This window comes from Diospyros lotus, chromosome 11 (assembly GCF_014633365.1).
Source record: "Diospyros lotus cultivar Yz01 chromosome 11, ASM1463336v1, whole genome shotgun sequence".
NCBI classification, from domain to species: Eukaryota; Viridiplantae; Streptophyta; class Magnoliopsida; order Ericales; family Ebenaceae; genus Diospyros; species Diospyros lotus.
In genome coordinates, this window is record NC_068348.1 from 1,696,805 (window position 1) to 1,709,399 (window position 12,595).

A 12,595-nucleotide genomic window follows, 5' to 3' on the forward strand; every position below is an offset into this window, starting at 1 on the left:
TTTATTCTTAGTTTATCAAGATTTTAGTTGATCACCAGATTGTAAGAATTCAATCCTAGAAAAGATGAGTTTGGCGAGAATACAAAATCTAGCAAGTGTCATGTTGATCAAAACGTGACATATGTCTAGTTAAATTTTTTACTAAGTGTAAAAAAAAAACTTATAGTTAAAAAATATCTCCCAAAATCCAAAAATTTTAGGCAAACATTCCATTAAAAATCTTATTTGATCGTTGTAAGATCAACCCATATAAGGGGCCCAATTTTAATAGATAAATGCATTTAATACTTAGAGATTTAGTATTATTTATTTTACTTATTTTTAAATACTAAATTAATTATGTTATAATCTACTATAAGATATGAAATTTGTCCTACATTAAAAACCTCTTAGTGTGAAGTTTATAACCTCTTAAACACTCTCCTTTAGACTATTAACTTTTGAGAATAAATTATACTCAAAAGACTATAACAATAATATCAAAATCGATCCCATGTCTCCCAATTGAAAGCATTACAGTGTTCATTCAGAACTAGTCGTGACAAGTGCACATGTCATCATGCGCTGGAGTGCGGAGCTTAATGGTATGTTATGATTCATTACAAGATATGAGATTTATCCCACATTAAAATTTAAACTCTTGATATGAGATTTATAATCTCTTTGATATCTTCTCTTTTAACAGCTAATTTTTTAAAATAAATTTTACCTGAGATTATATCAAAAGTCATAATCTAGCCTGTATAAGAGAATTTGAACTCAAATAATCTTTCTCAAGCAACACTTCCTAATTAGTACTTAATTTGAATTATTTCATATCTTATCAATAAAACTACTAAATAATTTTGGGACATTTTGAGTTAATGGTCCCCCTTTGACATTATCACATGAACACTAACAGAGGTTGGACCCATCTTTTTCTCATCCCAATGCTTAAGTGGCCATTCTATTCTTTGACTTTCTCAATAATTATGCCACCCATTGAATGATAAACAAAGAGAAGACAAATAAATTAAAAATAAAAGAAAAAACATCACCTAAATGAAGTTGAATGCAAACTCACCATAGATCCAAAACCACTTTGCTTCAATCTTGTGATCTAAGAACAAACCCTATTTATTCAAATCCACTGGGGGATGTGAAGATCCAAGTTATATTTCTACATGGAAAACCAGTTCCAAAGCTCAAGACACAAAATCATGCAGATCCTTGTCATGAACAGGCAAATTACCCTTCTAAATAGCCAAACTTTTAGAAGCAATCTCAAACACGTTCTCTGAAAGTCCATTGCTGGACACAATCATCTCCAGCTGAGCCTGCAAATGCAAGCAATAGTTCAGTTTTTACGACGAGGAAGATGATTAAGGAGGGGCTGCACCTTGTTAAAACTCAAACAAATCGAGCAATGCCAGTATAGGGAGAATCATCTTTCAGAGTTTCATACCTTGGCGAGGCTTTGCCGGGTTTCATCATACCGCCTCCATCTAGAAAAGGCTGACACCATCCGGGAAGCCACCTGCAATTCAGGGAGATTTAGTCAGCGATAAAGTGCAGTTAATCCTAGAACTAGATGCTGATGATTTGAGGGAGCTGTAGACTCAAACCTGGGGGTTCAGTTTGTCCAGCTGCAACACGAGCTCGCCCAAGAATTTGTAGCCCGAGCCATCTTTGGCATGGAAGTTCACGGGAGAGCCACAGAAACCGCCAATGAGTGAATATACCTGCCAACAAATGAATCCTAAAATGAGTACAACTTCTATGAACTTGGACCAAAAACGTGCCGTTCATGTGCATTTGGCGCCGTGAGAACTTTCATCTACCTTGTTTGGATTGCGCAGATCAAATGCAGGATGGTTTAGGAGGTTCTTGACGTTCTCCACATTCCCAGGAATGTCGGATATAGCTTGAAGAGCAAACCATTTGTTCACAACCTAGAGAAAAGTAAAACAGAATTATGGCAGCAGAACTGCAGAAACTTGTCCACCTTCACCTTTACCATCTCTATAAATATTAGCATAAGGCAGAACCAAAAGAGTAGGAATATAACTTTTTGTCTCACAAAGATCAATTACGAGAGAGATTAGCAATATCGACTCGAAATAAGCATTAGTACATTTTATTCTGGAAAAGTGACAAGAAACATCCACTTGTAAGAAACAATTTGTTCAAATGTCGATGTATGTTAGAGACTTGATGGTGAAGAATAATTGCTAAGGAACATAGTTAGCCACTTGATGAACTATGTTTGATAGAAATTACTCTTCAAACTTTTCACAGTGTGTTTGATGAACAATGTGAAGTGACAATGACTTCCAAGAGATTCTAGGGAGGAAAGAAAATTAGGTAAATACAACAACATATCAAGCCTTAATCCCACTATATAGGGTCACCTACATGAAAGGAAGACAAGGAAATGATACACATTAAACTTGGTGTTTATAGTTCCCTAGTGGCACTTCAAAGCAACTACTATGAGCAAGAATTGATGAAATGAAATACAAAAATCCCGACAATCAGACTTTGAGTCAGGAAATTTATTGTTTCAAGCACACTACATTACTGCACAAATATGGGTATGAAGTTTTACGGTTGGGTTCCTCAAATAATTTTCTATGGATGCCATGATGCAACTAAATTTGTATTTCTTGAATGCTTCTTTTACTTGCAATTAAACAAAAGCATTTTACTACCTAGGCATACTTGTTGGGCACAAATTGCACATTTCCAATACGCTAATTCAGTATATAACAAGAATTTAGAGAATTTAGAACAAGTCTGTTTAATGTAAATTTAGATGGAAACTCTTAGCAGCAACTCTGGCAAAAACTGCTTCAGAGGACCACTGTGCGTATCGCAACCAACTAAATTATTCAAGTAGGAAATATAGGTAAATTTTGAACCACAATAGTTTACACCAAATAAACACTTACAAATAACTATAAGCACTATCAGGAAGTGACTCACCAAGAAGTCGTGCTGCCACTTGCTATAGAAGTCAGCCAGAGTATCATCACGTATTTTTCCAGGCTTTTGGGCTATGGCAGCAAGAGCTGCAAATTGTTCAGTCATATTTGTGGCAGTTCTATATTCATGCAATGCAAGCTCAGTCAGATCCGGATCTTCAAGTGACGCAAGATATCCTGCAGAGAAGAGAAATATAAATTTCATAACTCAACAAATTTTTATGGCAAAAAATGTACTATCTTTGCTAATGAATTCCTAAAGAAGCCATCTTGAAAAGAATACTCTTAAATAAAACAGACCAAGTGCAATGTTCTTAAGTGCCCGCCTCGCCATATTTGAATGGTTGAACTCATACGGTTCAGAGCTCCTGTTGTTTTTCACCTGTAACATGCAAAGCCAAGTTACCCACAAGGGGAGGAAGCATGTGGCAGTTTTATCATATATATATATATATATATATGTACAAAAGTATGTACGTTTGATAAGTACAGCAGTGTTAGATAACTTCAACACAGATGAATACCGTGCTGAGAAACTCTTCTTTCAGTTCAGAAGCAAGCTGCTTTCTGATGAAAGTTCTCACTGCATGAACAGCATCTGGATCTGCAATTTCCATCATATCCATGATCTCTCCTTCACCAGGCAGAGTTATTGCCTTTGAAATGAATTCCTGGATAATAGCAAAAATTTAAGCTGGTTTGTGCAATCATTTTTGTTTCCTTGAATTGAAGTAACCAAAAAAGAAAAGAAAAACAGCAAATACCTTGTCTAAGCTTGAGTCACAAAGTATGCTTTTAATCCCTTGCACAAATTGTGGATAAATTGTCAGTGACTTATTCTGTTGGAAATCAGCAACCAGGCTGAGCATCAGCTTCCTCGCCAATACCTGTCCAGCCTCCCAACTAAAAGCACAAAAAATTAGTTTGCACAGCCAGAAAACAAAAAGGGCTTCCTTTTCCTAAATGAAGGGAATGATATATTGTGATTAAGACTTACCGATTGAACTCATCTGAATCATGAGCAAGAAGGAAAGATAGATCATTTTCAGTAAGATCTGAGTCAAGTCTGACAGGAGCACTGTAGCCCCGTAAGATAGATGGAACTGGCCGCTCGGCTATATCAGAGAATATAAATTCTTCCTCCTCCTGCTCATCACCATCAAAAACATTTAATTATTAAGAGAGTAGAAGGAGAAAGATAAGCTTCCAACTATTGTTTGCTTGGAGACGTTTACGTCACTTTAGTTTGGTAGCATATCCCTGATAGTCCTATTTCTTAGATTCCAACTGATTCCCATCATAGAATTATGGTGCAATATGGCTGTGCAATATGTAGACTCAGTCTCAATATGATATCTTGGCATTTCTCTTGCTAAGAAATGGAGAACCAACAAAGATGTCTATTGAGACATTGGTTATATCATAAATTCAGAATTTGTTTTCAAAACCAACAAAGATGTGTTGGGATTTAGTATTTCACTTTTAATCAAATTAATTGGAATTTCAGATGTTCACCTAATTCCAGGATATGTACTTCGTGAGTTTCTCTGCTCTAGAGAATTCTTCATTAACATTTGTGTCTTACACCTCTCTTGCAATCCCATTTGGTAGGAGGATAACAGTCCTGGATAGTAGCGTCTCAAAGTACCATGTATAGGTTCAACAAAAAATGGAATTTGCTTGTAGGAGAAGGAAAACTTGAAAAGTTCCTTTTTTCTCTATGAGTACCAGCAATAATAATAGTAAACAACCAATTCCAGGTAAAAAATTATTACATTTATAATCATCTGGAAGCAACGATTAGAAGACTTTTTATCTTATATGAATTCCTTTACTATAAGGAAAGGTTTTGCTCAGTTTTCATTCATGTAGATGGTCTCACTAAGTGAAAGATAATCACATTACTCACATAATTAATAAATGTATTCTTGAATCATAGATGCATTTTGTTTTCTTTTGTAAGTTTTAGATTTCTGATTAAAATACTAGAAGAAACCAGTGTCGATCATTCTCTGTGCAGAATATTGAAAAGATGAGAACAGTTGTAAATGAAACCCATATCCGTCTCTGTAGTAGCTTATGGGCACTAAAAGAATCTCAAGACTGGTCAATCTCAAAACCCCAACATTATGGGTTTAACTTTGGTATTTGAAATTGATTTACTGGACTCTTTTCTCCACAGAAGGTCAAACAAGCTAGTTGGTAGGTAAAAGGACAAACAAATTCAACCAAAGGATAGGATGAATTTTCATCTGCAGATTTTTTATCATGTAATGCAATAAGATATAGTCAAGGATGATAAAAGTGAGAATTTACTAGGTAGGAATGCCTCCCTCACTGAATTCACCACAGGATAGGATGAATTTTCATCTGCAGATTTTTTATCATGCAATGCAATGAGATATAGTCAAGGACAAAATAAGAGTGAGCATTGACTAGACAGAAATGCCTCCAGTAGCATATAAATAACCTCCATCCCCTTTAATGATTACGAGGTTGCACCAGGTGGATCGTATTATGCTACATGCAGGTCCCTTAGATGTCATTTCATGTAAAGCTTGGGTAACTTAGCAACAAAATACTCAAACCAGCCTATGTTTCTGAGGGTCAACTCTGGTTTGCTTTCTAAACATGATCATGAACCAATTCACATCTTTTCAAAGCTTACCTTCGTTAGTCTAAGAATAGTACTGTAGATAGGCCGACCACCATGTGCAAAGGACTCCAACTTCCCACCATGATACACAGAGGAAAGAGGCATGTCCTTGCCGCTTGAGTCCAGTAGACCTATTGATACAGGAATGAACATGGGATCCTTCACTGGCTGTCCTGGGGTTGGTGGCACCTCTTGCCTATGGAAACCCAAAACAGAGCACTTCATTATGATATCATAACCCAACGTTTGCAGACACACAAATCATAAATCCGATTTGGAAGTATACCTAAACTTTAAGGAATAAGTATGAGCCCCGGCATTGTAGGATGAAGTGACCTTCACACGAGGAGTTCCAGCTTGGGAGTACCTGATTTTTTTTTTTTTTTTTTGGGGGGGGGGGGGGGCATCACTCAAAAGCATAAGCAACAGATAAATGATTTCTCATCTGTCTACAGTTCATGTGTTAAGCATCAGATAAAACAAACGAAAACTAGTTGGTAACATACCACAAAAGGAAATTAGCAAAATCTGCATCATTAGCATCTCGCATGGCAGCAAAGAAATCTTCACAAGTTACAGCTTGCTCATCATGCCGCTTGAAATATAGATCCATGCCCTGAAAAGCGAAAAGGTGTTACCAGTTTGCAGAAAGCAGCTGTGTCACATGTAAAATAAAGAATCGTGTACATGTAGGTTAAGCTAGTTTTTACTTTTCTGAACCCTTGGCTCCCTAATAGGGTTTTGTACATTCTCACAACTTCAGCTCCCTGATAGAAAGATAAAACAATACACGAAGTAAGTTGCAATAATTGTTATCCACAGAAAAGTAGGGAGATAGAGAGTACATGAATAAAAATATCCAAACCTTTTCATACACCTGTAATAAAAGAAAAGAACAAAGGAAAACAGTTAGAGGTCTGCCAAAGGAAACACGAGAATGAGCATAAGAAGTGAGACAGAATTATAGAACCCTACCGTGACTGCAAGTTTGTGGCAGTGAATGTCCCGGATTAGACATCATAACCAATATTACAGCATGAAGAGATGGCACAAATATTCAAACAAGTCAAGTCAATAGCATATTATAGTTTCCTAGACCAAACAAAAACTTATTTGAATATTTAACAAAAGAATCCCCCTTCATAAGACACAAGACAGGATCTTGCCTGTATAGAAGTTGTCCATCTGTCACAAGACAAATGATACCAACATGAATACAGTTTCTAAGAATGTAGTCAATAGCTCTAGAATAAAGAGGAATTATTCAATAGAAAATTTTCAAACCTTAATATAAGAATGTGGCCGTACAGGATGAGCCATGGGTCCGGCATCCTGGCAAGCAAGACAAACAAAATTGCAACAGGAATAAGCTAATGAAAAAAAGAGCAGCAGTAGTCAGATGAAATGAGCAAATATACCTAACAAATCGGCTCTCCATGTTTTCAACTATGCCATTAGCAACTGATGTTGCACAGGTAAAGGCTTCACTATAACTTTTCTAGTTCTAAAGATAGAGAGTAAAATACAATAGTTTTTTTACTTGGAATTAAAACGATGGTTATGCTAATCAAGTAGCAATTGATGCAAACCCACAAAATGGAAGCAATATTCATAATTTTAATAAAATCTACCAATAAATGAAATTTACCTGTGGAAACTGATAACTCCGAAGCTTTGACACATCGGCAATTCGCTTTACTGTACGGCTCCCCATGTCGGATGAAAATTCCTGCCAGAGAAACAGAAATTAAAGTCATAAACACAACCAAACAAGATATATACATACACACACACACACACACACACATTTATGGCAGTTGCTTCATAATTAAAAATGTAACCATACCTGATCACGGAAAACAGTTAGACCTTCTTTAAGGCTAAGCTGAAACCAGTCTCGGCATGTCACTCTACAATAAGAAGAGGACAAATGATTAGAAAAGAGAACACCAAAAGGTTGTACGAAAGGAGTAAAAAAATTCAGAGTATGAATGTAAGGTGACCTGTTGCCCGTCCAGTTGTGAAAATACTGCAACATGCAAAAGAAATAAAACCCAAATTAGACACAATGAACAAAAAGAAACAAAAGATAAGACACACACACACACATTACTGAGAAATAGATGACAAACCTCATGACCAATAACTCCTAAAATTGCAGCATAATCTGAATCTGTAGCAGTTTCTGGAGAAGCCAAGACAAGCTTGGAATTGAATAACTGTTAAAAACCAAGGCAGACAAACATCAATAAATTGAAACAGTAGATGTGAACAAAAAGCTAGGAAGTTTTCTAGAAGCATACATTCAAGCTCTTATTTTCCATGGCTCCCCTGGCAGTCAATACATGAAACACAATTGGTAATTTAGAAAAAGAAAATAAGAGAGAATTGCAAAGCACAACATAGATCAGGATAAAGAACATATATTAGACGCACAGAAAATGTTGCAACTTACATGTTAAAATCAGGGACGGCTACAATATTGAAGAGATCCAGGTCATACTCGAGACCAAAAACCTGTATGCAAATGTCAAAAGATGAGGCAGAATACTTTAGCATCAACATCTAGAAGATAGATCAAAGAATGCATCCAAGGGACAGCTTGAAAGGTAAAGAGAGAAAGGAAAGCCCACATCTTCATCCCATTTCATTGCTGCCTTGAGGGAATACATGGCATGTGCAGTCTTGGGTAGATCATGTTCCGGAGTCCAGATCCTAAGAGATACTTTACGACCAGAACGAGTGGTAAAGGCGTCATCTCTGCTCTTCAACTGTCCAGCAACTAACGCAAAGAGATAGCAAGGTTTCTTGAAGGGATCCTCCCAAAGAGCATAGTGCCTGCCACCCTGCAGCAGAACAAAATTTACAGTTCAGCAAATACAATAGTTAAGCATCTATACTTAATGAATAAAAGAACTCACCTCAAGTTCTCCTTGCTCTATGAGATTTCCATTAGACAACAACACAGGATATAGTGACTTATCAGCTTCAATATGGCAAGTGTATTTTGCCATTATATCAGGACGATCCTGACAGTGCAAATGAAGTCATTATCAAGTAAAAACAGATTGGAGTCTAATATGTGATTGTCAGGATGTATAGTTTCTTTAAATTATAAACCTGATAGAATGTAATTCTCCGGAAACCCTCTGCTTCACATTGTGTGCAGAAATTCCCAGATGATTTGTATAACCCCTGCAGTTGAGAGTGGAAATTGGAAAAACAGAAAGAGGGGGGGAAGAAAAGTCACATGCACAAGTGTAAAATTGTGTAGATAAAATATGCTGTTTCACCTCTAATGATGTGTTCTTCTGTGGATATATCTCGGTTACAATTTGCAATGTAAATGTACCACTTGGCAGTGATGAGAGAGTCAGATGGCGTGAATCCAAGTGGAAATCTCCCTCCTGAAACACATCAAAGATCTACAGTTGGAAAGAGCAACCTTCTGAAGTTTGAACCCAAACATGCAGTATAAACTTTGGTTAACTGTGATACCTACACACGCATGCATGCACACAAGTATGTTACCTAGGATATCTACACACATGCATGGATGCATGTACACTGAAATGTCATAGAGGGCAATAAAAGATAGTGAAATGAAACTAATATTTTACACTGTAATAATTCAGAGCAGTGGACCAAAATGAGAAAGCAACACCAACAAATTCATGTTCATGCATAGCAGTTAAGACACTGAAACACAAAACTTTATAGAAACTTATTGCATACCTTTGGTTCCTTGCCATTGACCTGAATTGAAACTAGCTTCAGATCTTGCCCATCCAAGACTAGAGGAGAAGTGCAACCTATCCTCAAGATAACAAGTACACCACTTGAAGTTTAAGTCCAATATTTTGGTGCAATTAAACCACAACACTATTCAGAAAGATAAAATCCGGTAGAAGATATTTTATGGCATGCAGTGCCAATTGCTACAACATTACCTTCAACCCTAGGGTAGACACAAATTTTGGAACAGACAATTGTTTTCTCCTCGCCTAGCGAAAATTTTAAGTCCACCTGAACATTCATAGTTAAGGAGACAAAATGTCAGTATCAAAATTAACAGTCCTATATACACGTATGAGACTATTCTTTTATAGTTGATGCATCAGTGAGTACATATATACCGTATCAAAATAGTAGTCAGGCAACTTGTAATCTTTTAGAAAAATTTCTTTGGGCATCTCCATTTTCTGTTCTTCAACTTGCTTCGGTAAGGGTTCTGCTGCAACTGAACAAATTAGCCTCTGGCTGAATTGCTTGACCCTCTATGACAGTTGACATTTGCTTAATTAATTAATGAGCATGAAAATGACATAATAGTAGTGATAAATTCAATCATAAGTTCATAACAACTCACTTGTGATGAAGGATGATGAAAACAAAAATTTTTCCGATGTGCAACCTAATAGCACGGGGAGAGGATTTTTGTTAGAAGACTAATTCAAATCACACAAATCCAGAAATACCACAAATAAATGAACAATTACAGCAGCAAATGCACAAACCTCCAAGCTAAGGCAATGCCTATATCTGGAGATACTTTTAGCTGTATGCCCAATAGAACTAACACCACAAGTGGCTGGAAACTGTAATAACAGCAGAGGTGTGTGTAAGTTGCCTACTGAAAATTGCAATTCACATAGAGCTCCCAGCGAAAATACCATGGCATCAAAACACATGATCTACAGCCTTGTAATGCATGGATAGGAATGAAAGGAGAAAAAAGAATAGACCTTATTTCTATTTCTATTGTTTCGTTTTCTTTTGCAGGGACAGGGTTAAGGTTGAAACTGAGTATATAATGAATTCAGATTTAACTGACGACAGAAACAATAAGAGTCTAAATAAGTTAACCCTAAGCCTGGACAAAAGATCATTTTCCATGAGCAGAAGGGAACAAACAAAGTCCATATCCAAATTAACAGAACATGTTTAATGTGCATCCTAAAACAACAATGACAACAAATTGAGTAGAGTGCATTCCGTACTTTAGCAGTTTCAAAGAAGACGCGCAAAAGCTACCACGCGTGGTAAAAATATATATAGGATGATAACAAGAAAATCTTTATGATTTGCAAATCCTCACCCTCCACGGTAAAATTTCTATCATTTCACTTACTTTCATCCGCTTTCTCGAAAATCAACCACAAATAAATGTTAAAACTACGAAAAAACAGTAGCTACCAATTAGAAAGGCTGAGTAATCACATGAGCAGAGGAGATCAAACCCAAAATGCATGTCTTCGGCAAACCCGAACCTTTGCAAGGCAAAATCAACCGAGCCATCAATCCCAAGTAACCTCTATCACTGCTTTATTACTTCAAACATCAATATCTCTACAAACAGTGAAAGGGTCTGTATTTCAAATTGTTAACCAGAGAGAAAAGAGACCCAGTTGCTGAAAACCCACAGAGATATCCAAAAGCCCCAGATCGAAGAACCCCACAAGAGGAAACCGAGTGAACCCACAGCCAGTTTGCGTTTTTATAAGGATGTTTGTAAAGATATGGATAATCCAAATCATGGACAAGAAAATTCAGAAAAAAATAAAACAGACATAATATATGTACAAACTATACAGAGAATATGGGCAAAAAGATAAAGAGATCCCTTCGCAGGCATTACCTTTGGTTCAACTGATCAGAGGAACAGAACAGTGTGAATCCCCCGGAAACCTAAGATGGAACAAAGGGACCCTCCAAGAAAAGATTTTTTTGGGGGAGTGATGGATGGAGATAAGGATCGATATTTATATATATTTATATAGGAAAAAGAACCTAAAGATAAAATTTTTAAACTATAACATAATATAAATGTACCTTGCGTGGCTAAGCAGCACGGTTGAAGGAGATTCTTTGGGCCCATCATTAACAACTTCCTTGTAATTTTGATTTTCACAGCTTATCTCTCTCTCTCTCTCTCTCTGTCTTGGGCTTCCATGGGCCTTGCTGTTTCTCTCTCTCTCTGTGTCTTGGGCTTCCATGGGCCTTGCTATCTTAGATAAATTATCAAATCTCTGCCTCTCTCTCCATTTTTAGGCTTCCACGGGCCCCTCTCTCTCTCTCTCTCTCTCTCTCTCTCTCTCTCTCTCTCTCTCCCCCTGTGTCTTGGGCTTCCATGGGCCTTGCTGTCTTAGATAAATTATCAAATCTCCGCCTCTCTCTCCAGTTTTGGGCTTCCATGGGCCTTGCTCTTTTAGATAAACGGGCAACTATTATCTCTCCCCCCTTTTTGGGCTTCCATGGGCCTTGTTGTTTTCGATAAACAGCCAAATTTCCCTCTCCTCCCACCTTTTTAGATTTTCATAAATTTATTTTTTTAATATTTTAAAATAAAAACATTTCAAAAACACTAACACGATACATATTTTCGTAAATGAGAGGAAGAAATTTCATCCTTTAAAACAGTGGATAATGGACTGTTAGCTTGCAGGGAAGGTGCATGTGCCTTGGTACCTATGATTATTTAATTATACGTGGTTTCCTGTAAATAAAGAAGGGGCAGCTTCCTGTTTATGGGGCTCATTATGAGCAGTGGAAAGTGTGCCCTCAGGAAGGGCACTTTCCAGGGAGCTTCCAAGTGCATCCCCTCCATCCATGCATATATGTTCTTAATGTATATAAACAATTATTATTTTTGCACATTATAACTATTTTAATAATCCATAAATGAATTCACCCTGAATGAACACAAAAACTCTATCTATTAATTTTATTTCGACTAAAGTTTAAATCTTGATTTTTTTTATAGACCCTCATGATTTTTTTTCTTTTAGTATTTTGGGTTTTTTTTTAATTTTTTTTACCTAAAAACAACCCTTTTTGTTACGTTAAAATTTCTTATGCACGAAAATACTATAAAAAAATATTTAAGAATATAATTAAAATAACGAAAAGTTTAAGTCACTTCACGAAAAAAAAATGTTAAAGTATAGAAGTTAAATGAACTCAAAAATCAAGTTTA

The 12,595-nt window shown here is 36.4% G+C and overlaps 1 protein-coding gene across 1 annotated transcript; it reads right to left on the reverse strand.

Annotated features, from left to right (window-relative positions):
* Positions 1 to 1,042: 1,042 nt before the first annotated feature.
* LOC127813117 (puromycin-sensitive aminopeptidase) lies at positions 1,043 to 11,205 on the reverse strand. The gene is made up of 31 exons (XM_052353883.1): positions 10,840 to 11,205; positions 10,137 to 10,217; positions 9,989 to 10,033; positions 9,756 to 9,896; positions 9,570 to 9,645; positions 9,355 to 9,431; positions 8,913 to 9,026; positions 8,740 to 8,814; positions 8,541 to 8,648; positions 8,253 to 8,465; positions 8,075 to 8,136; positions 7,923 to 7,950; positions 7,752 to 7,838; positions 7,623 to 7,648; positions 7,466 to 7,529; positions 7,268 to 7,348; positions 6,904 to 6,951; positions 6,769 to 6,804; positions 6,330 to 6,386; positions 6,126 to 6,235; positions 5,906 to 5,986; positions 5,632 to 5,815; positions 3,961 to 4,109; positions 3,728 to 3,866; positions 3,488 to 3,634; positions 3,264 to 3,345; positions 2,965 to 3,140; positions 1,821 to 1,931; positions 1,605 to 1,721; positions 1,445 to 1,516; positions 1,043 to 1,316 (listed from the first exon to the last, which is right to left on the reverse strand). Exons 1-31 carry the CDS (start codon positions 10,915 to 10,917, stop codon positions 1,236 to 1,238), a joined length of 2,946 nt encoding a protein of 981 aa, XP_052209843.1. The 5' UTR covers positions 10,918 to 11,205; the 3' UTR covers positions 1,043 to 1,235.
* Positions 11,206 to 12,595: the final 1,390 nt, after the last annotated feature.

What these genes read in the sequence shown, in the direction of transcription:
- LOC127813117 (XM_052353883.1), bottom strand. Translation starts at nt 10,917, where the DNA reads ATGGCTCGGTTGATTTTGCCTTGCAAAGGTTCGGGTTTGCCGAAGACA. An exon ending in CACAACTGGACGGGCAACAG is followed by an intron (nt 7,530 to 7,622) that starts GTCACCTTACAT and finishes TTCTTATTGTAG; the next exon opens with AGTGACATGCCGAGACTGGT. An exon ending in GGAGCCAAGGGTTCAGAAAA is followed by an intron (nt 6,236 to 6,329) that starts GTAAAAACTAGC and finishes TTCGCTTTTCAG; the next exon opens with GGCATGGATCTATATTTCAA.